At 40.9% G+C, this 7,080-nt stretch overlaps 1 protein-coding gene across 4 annotated transcripts in view; it reads left to right on the top strand.

The window, feature by feature from the left end:
• The first annotated feature begins 258 nt into the window (after positions 1-258).
• LOC132985242 (centrosomal protein of 128 kDa-like) overlaps positions 259-7,080 on the top strand; it is a 45,280-nt gene continuing 38,458 nt past the window's right edge. For 3 of the 4 annotated variants that reach the window (XM_061052522.1, XM_061052521.1, XM_061052519.1), the window contains exons 1-8: positions 259-606; positions 703-903; positions 1,061-1,147; positions 1,584-1,728; positions 1,970-2,088; positions 2,440-2,531; positions 3,519-3,591; positions 4,183-4,293. In XM_061052522.1, coding sequence (XP_060908505.1) covers positions 739-903; positions 1,061-1,147; positions 1,584-1,728; positions 1,970-2,088; positions 2,440-2,531; positions 3,519-3,591; positions 4,183-4,293 — 792 coding nt within the window. In that variant the 5' untranslated portion in view covers positions 259-606; positions 703-738. The remainder of the gene's footprint in view (positions 607-702; positions 904-1,060; positions 1,148-1,583; positions 1,729-1,969; positions 2,089-2,439; positions 2,532-3,518; positions 3,592-4,182; positions 4,294-7,080) is intronic. The other variant, XM_061052520.1, reaches the window with a different exon arrangement.

Raw genomic sequence — 7,080 nt, 5'->3', positions numbered from 1 at the left:
TCATTAACCTACTCTTATACCCAACTTACTTTAACTGCACTTTCTTTTCCCCCCGTTTCTTATTAACATTTATGTTGTTCTTTCTTTCCCCTCCACTTTGTTGCATTAGTTTACTTACTGAAGAGCGGCAGCACTGGCGCAAACACATCACTTTGGACAATGTAGTTCACAAACAACACATTCCAACGCTGCATGTTTATCGGGAGCATACACTTCCCGGCATGCTTTGCGGGCTCCGTGATCCGTTCTTTTCCTGCTCAGACGCGGCGAGTTTGAGTTGCCATAGCGCGGTGCAGCTGACGGCGGTGACTCGTTACGCGAATAACAAATTTCTGTTGCTCAAAGTATACACACCCAGTGTTGTTTTAGTTCCTCTGTTCCCGTAGGACTTTTACACCGTTTTCCCGTTTCTGTCGGTAATGTCACGGGGTTAAAATAGTTGGCTAACCTTTTGGTTAAGCTAGCTAACGTGAACAGTAGTTTCCACTTGTTGCTAGCTGGGAGAGCATCACAACAATGAGCCGCACTGTGATTTACAGGGAAGAGGAGAGTCTGGACTGTTGTGTTGTGATGGTCAGGTAGCTGTCTTTTCCGCGGGTTGTAAAGGTAACAATGAAACTTTTTCGATCTCTCTTAACTATGACTAAAATATCCATCGACAAAAGCAGCTCAGTTTGATGGTTAATCTGATTAACTTTTCAGCCTTTTGTCGTCGTTAAACCCGCCCTGTCCTAAACTATGGATACATCCAGCGAGTCGGATTCGTACGACCTGACGTACGAGGGGCCCAGACCCCGGGGGCGTGAAGCCCACCGCAGACCTGGTCGGGACAGAGCCAGTGGGAGTGATGGTAGACCAGTAGACATCAGCGAGAAGATCAGCACACTGGCAAATACTTTACAGGTACTGTACTCTGTTTTATAAGACAGACACTCAGCCTATATGAGCACAGATTAATTATGCAAATACACAATATACATCTGTTTTGTTTTCCTATGTATCAACATGTCTTGTGTTGAGTGCCATTCATTTTCATCTTACATGTGCATTTCTTTGGCAGGACACCAGCAGGAACTTGACCAAAGTGGACCGGATGCTGGGTCAGTACAGGGACCATACAGACGATCAAGCTGAAGCCATGGCAGTGGTTAGACACAGTTTCTACTAATCAATCATAAACTTTTCCCATACTACTGATGCAGACATGTGACATGTGTCTTTTCACTACATATATGGCCATGTTCTGATGTCACCTTGCTGCCATATGCGTGCTGTTAGAGCAACAAGGTTTTATAAATATATCTGATAAGATGTATTTTTGCCCCTAATGTTGCAGTGGAAACACTGGACAATGTGATGCTTTAACATCTGTTTCATAAAATCCCCATCATCAATGTACCCATAACAGTTAAAGGTCAAAAATATACAAATGTGGGTGCTTTGTAATAGAATAAAGTCATCCCCTTATTTCTCTTTCTCCAGATCTTTCAGGGATTTGTGAATATTTATTTCTTCCTCTTCTCCAACGGTTTTTGTTTCTTTCTCTTTAATTGTCTTTTCCTATTTGTGTTCTGCTGCACCAGCTCAGGGACAACCTGGAGGAGTCAATAAGTCAGCTGCAGACACAGAGGCTGAGCAGATCCAATGGGGCCCGAAGTGCTTCTGCTTCTGCTTCAGCTTCAGCCTCCACCCTGCAAACAAGTGACCTGGAGGCCTTCTCGGGATCAGGTTGGAAAGAATAGAGTTGAATAAGATGCTCTAATTATTTTTCTGTTAGTTGCCTCTAATTGTAGGCTTATTTCTTGATAGTTTGCAAAGAGATGAAACACAGAGACTGCTGACATTTTTGCATATTATATCTGTGATAACACAAAAAGTACCATTACATCTTAAAATGCCATGCAATCACACTACAGAAGCTCCGGCTCTCGAGTAAAACTTAAAACAATTTGTTAATCTGTTATTCTAGAGGGCCAGCGTTTCTATCCTACTTCTCCTCTGAGGGACTATACAAGCACTCCAAGAAGAACGAGGCGGTCACAGTCTGCCAGTGTACGCTTCAGGGAAGCCAGCCTGACAGGAGAGGATGTAAGGAAAGGAGATAGACCTACTTTAAATCAGTGCTATTTGTTTTTCTTAGTTTTTCTTGTGTAAGTAGTTACACAAAGTTTCCACAAGAGGGCATAATGAGTCAGCACCATACAGTGCATAGGAACTTTTTTACGCTAATCTTGACAAGATTGAACTCACGTCAGATATTGTCTATGTATTAATATAAATGTAGTGTGTACAGGAGTCCATATTTATTTTTGACTTTACTCTCTGTGGTGGCTTCAATAATAATACTCATCTTTGTAGAAGAACAGAGCCAAATGTATCTGTGTTGTGCTTGTATATACTGCTATGGATTCTGTATCCATCCTTGGCTGTCACTTATAGATTCACACAATGCACCAATCCTTGAGGGATCTGCGCAGTGACCAGCAGAGACTGTCTGAAGACCTGGATCGAGAAATCCTCCAGAGAAATAGGTACCTGAAGGGGGGGGGGGGGGGGGGGGGGGCAAAGTCTGAAAATCCAAACCTTAAACAGTTGACTGAATACACGGGTTGATCCATATTCTATTTTGAAAGATCTTTTTAGAGATGAACTGAATCTCCAAATGATGTCTCATAACATGTTTCCCTAACACATAGCATACACAGCCACGGAAATAATAAACCATTATAAATGCAAATGATATGCAAAAAATCTGCCAGATTTGCAAAGCTTGATAATAATAAGTTAGACAAATCATCACAACAGGTGTACACAGACACCAATGTTTGTCATATAGTGTTCAACTGCCCAAAAGTCTGAAATGAAAACTCATTGGAAAAGTCTCTCTATTTAATTTAATCAGCTTACTGAGCGGTGTCTGAAAGCCAATGGACTCCAGAGATTTATTAATGTATTTCTCAGTTTTAAATAAGTCTGTCTTTATTTTTTATTCAGAAGTATTTCAGGCACTGCTGTGAATGTCTTCTGCATACAGCGTTAGTAAATTGGCTCTTTCTGATTTAGTATCCTTTCTACTTTGTTTTCTGCAACAAACTTTCCTAAAGGGTCTGAGTGGGCCTTTGCAGGATATTGATCTTAATTTTTTCACTTCATTTTTTCTTAACTTTAAAAGAATACTGAAGGTCTCTGAAATCTCGTTTATGAGAAAGTGATTAAGGTGTTCTTTCAAACTTAAAGAGACAGCGCCGTGAATTGGACTCAAAAGGCAGATGGCCTTTCTTTCTGAGTAAATTAGAAGTTGATATTTTCACGTTATTAAAAATTCCCTCCTTCCTGGTTTTACTGACGAGACTGAGTTCACCCCCACACACACACACACGCACCATATTTTAACATCTGAAGCTGCATTATCATTCTTACTGACTTCACATTTTGATCAATGATGTCCTTGAATAAGAAGGCGAAGAACTCTGCTGAATAAATGTTTTCAATCCACTGCATTTTCTTTATTTTTAAAGGTCCGATATTGACACCAGGCGAGCGATGGAGGGCCTCACAGGGCACTTGACAACATCCCAGAGACAGGCCTCAGTGAGTAATAGCTGAGTGTTTCTCCATCAATACTTAAAGTGGGCCTTCCAGCTCTGTGGGTTTCAGAAAAGAAGTGAATGCATCCTGAATTTAAAGACGTCAAATCACTGTTATAGATAAATCAAAGAAGTCTTACAAGGCATGGGATATGCAATTTTTTTTCCTTCAGCGAACAGCTACAGATAGGTGGTATCCACTTTCTTTGAATTTTACTTATCTGAAGTCTAACTTCAGCAAATAATTTAGCATACTTCTCGGGCACATGACTCTTCACTGCACCGTCACTGCCGTGATAAATATGCAGCTCCAAAAGACGGCCGGCATGTTTAATATTTTTTATCTTGTCATGTCTGTGGACGCGACGAGATAAAGGTATTAGCTGTCTCCCACAGGTCGATGTGATACTTCCTGATTAGTCTGGGAAGTCTTGCATCCTAAATGTACCGGTAATACTTCCTGTCAGTTCTAAAATATATTTTTGTCATCCACCCTTTTAATTTCCTGGTGTCTCCATTTATCATATCTCACAACCAATTCCTGCACCGGTGATGTTTGCGTGACCTCGGGCGTTCTCTGTCTCCCTGTCTGCAGGTGACGTCTCGTGTGGAGCGGCGTCTGCAGGAGCTGGATAGAGGGGTGCACACTGAGGAGAGAGAGAGGAGGAACGACCACCGGGCGGCCATGCCTGATGAGGTGCAGCAGGTGACACTCCTCCCCAAACGTTCATCTGCTGTGATAACACCATCCAACACCTCCCCGTTTTCACTCTTGTGCTCTCTCTCACTCGCAGAGGACACTAAAAAAGACACACCAGTTTTATATAGAGATGATGATGAAGAGACATGATGGAACCTTGAAATACCAAACATTTTACTCACCAGTGACAGAGCACATTGAATCATATCAAAATGATATAAACGTGACAATTTAAATCCACGAGATGATATTCATAATCAGTCCCTGAGCGAGTTAATGTTACACTAGGAGCATAAAAAAGGCGTAAAAAAAAAGAAGACAGATCAACAGAGAAGCACAAGGAAGAGTCAATAATCTAAGCTGAATCAAATTTATTAAAATAAATGCCCAAAAGTACATAATCAGAATTTAAAGGAAATATGTTCCAACTGTTTCCACAGAAATAGAGCTTAATTGTGTTTAATTATTGTGCGTTGTAATTCATAACTCCTTTGTGGGAATGCGGGGTTGTTGTTGTGCCGCTGGAGGAAAGGGTTAGAGGCTTCAGAGCAGCGGAGGTGTCGCCAAACAGCAGCTTGTTTTGGTTTCGTGCTGGTGCACAACAGCAACATCAACTGGATCAAAAAGTGGCACATTCTTCCTTTAATCACACGACTAAAAAGACATCTTACAAACAAGTGTGAATGAAGCATGAAGCATGAAGCTCACATACAATCCAAAAAGAATACATGAAAAACATGTTTGCACTTTTTCTAAAGGCTTCATTTTCAACATTGATGCCAAAGTATAAGGATTAAGTCTGTCAAAATAAAGTGCTCCAGAGTGCAATAAAAGGAAAATGAAAAGGCTTAGGGAAAACTTCCATGCTGGTCTGAAGCAGACACCTCCTCGTGCTGCTCTATGCTGGAGAATAACTGCTCAATCTACCAGCAGTCTACTGGGCTATTTGGGTTGTTACCCCCTCCATTAGAAATCATGTTCTTGTCAAATGTAGCAGAACAAAACGGCAATTGGCTCTGTATTATAAGGATAGAAAAAACTGCTGAGCTGAAAAGATGAAAAAGAGGATATAGAGTCAAAGAAGGTGAACCAGCGATAACTGCTGAGCTCCCTGGAGATGTTGAGGGTTTATCCATGAAACATCACAGAAGGAGGATGTACACCTGATGATTTGGACGATGTACCTTCCCTCCTTTTTTACTCAAAAGTGCATATGTACCACAGGGATTTGCAGCAACAAATTTCTGTTGGCTGTTGACATTTAAACATGAACTCATCTATGAATGCTCATTTAAAAATAAAAATAAAAAGTCATACGCATAACTTGTTGACAGCTGTGAAGAAGATGGTGTTGAAAAATGAAAGCTGAGACATTAAGTGATCTCTGCTGAATAATTATCGTTCACCTTTATAAAAAAGAATTCGGGAAAGACAGAAAACCGCTATCTGTAATTGGTGTGATTAGTTATCTTCCACATAATTACATACCCGAGACTATTTGCATTTATCAAAGTGCTGACAAGTGATGTCCATCAAAGGTTTTTGCAAATAACAACTTTACTTTTTGAAGGGTTTTTCTCTACAGAGTGCACACCTTTTTTTGTTTTGGTAAAGTGCTGTGTTCCTTCCGTGTCTCCTTGCCCATCTGCTCTGCTTTTATGAGGCTATTAAAACGCTCGGCAGTCACTTTTATGCTGTGAAAATGGTCGCTAAGCAAGTAATTACTACTTTTCTGTTCTTAATGCCAATCATTTTCTCCCCCTGTTTTTTATTCATGCATTTGTGTTAAAGTACTAATATGCTGTGAGAGCTTTCATTTGGTGCACTTTAGTGTTGCAGACTCATCACTAGATACATGAGCTGTAGTACTCAAGAAATCAGACTTGAGACCAAGACCGGTCTGGAGACCCCTTTTTGAAGGTCTTGGTCTCGTCTCGGAATCAAAGCATTTTTACTCAACCTTGTCTCAGACTGGGCGGACTCTAGTTTTTAAATCAAGACCGGTCAAGACAACCACTGATTGGCTATTATTTCACGTCATTACAGTGATTAGAAGGAAAACACCCTTTTCTAAATGAATGAATAACCTTCAATTTATTCATAATTAGATTTTTATTCCACTGGTTATATCCACAACCTTTCAGTTGATGCGGCCTAAGGGAGTGACACACTAAGTTGATGATTTTTCATTGATATTTATGGTCTTAGTCTGATCTCGGTCTTGCCCTGCTCTGGTCTTGGTCTTGACTCTGTCTCCACCCCTAAATGTCTTGTCTTGGTTTCAGAGCCCTCTGGTCTCGGGCATGTCTTGGTCTCGGTTAGTGTTGTCCTGACTACAACACTACTAGATACACTCATGCTCACTGAGAAGAAGATATTGCTCCCTTACATTTCTGTTTACAATTTAGACACACTGTATGTTACTGTAGCACCCATGTTTCTGTCGGTTCATCTTTGAAATAGCTGCTGTGATAACTGTTACTGGGCTTGAAGATGTGGCTTTGTATGAGCTGATCAGTGTCATGACATCAGTCCCTTTAAAATCAGCAGTTCATAAGAAGACCACAGAGGGGCACTGTGTAGCTGCATCCAGACTGATCATGTGTTTTTTTTTTCTGAGCCAGGCTTTTTTTCATCACACTGTGTAATGATAGTAGCTACCCATTCATTTGCATCCCTCTCTTCCGTAGTACCCTAATGGGACACCAGCAGGGCCCGGGGCGATGGGAAATAACGCATTTGTCCAAAAATTAAGGGTAAATAAACAAGCATAAGGAAATGAAGAGGAAAATA

The sequence above is a fragment of the Labrus mixtus genome, chromosome 12, assembly GCF_963584025.1.
Source record: "Labrus mixtus chromosome 12, fLabMix1.1, whole genome shotgun sequence".
In the NCBI taxonomy this organism is placed as follows: domain Eukaryota; kingdom Metazoa; phylum Chordata; class Actinopteri; order Labriformes; family Labridae; genus Labrus; species Labrus mixtus.
Note: the sequence above shows the minus strand (reverse complement) of the source record. Positions and strands in the feature narration are given on the sequence as shown.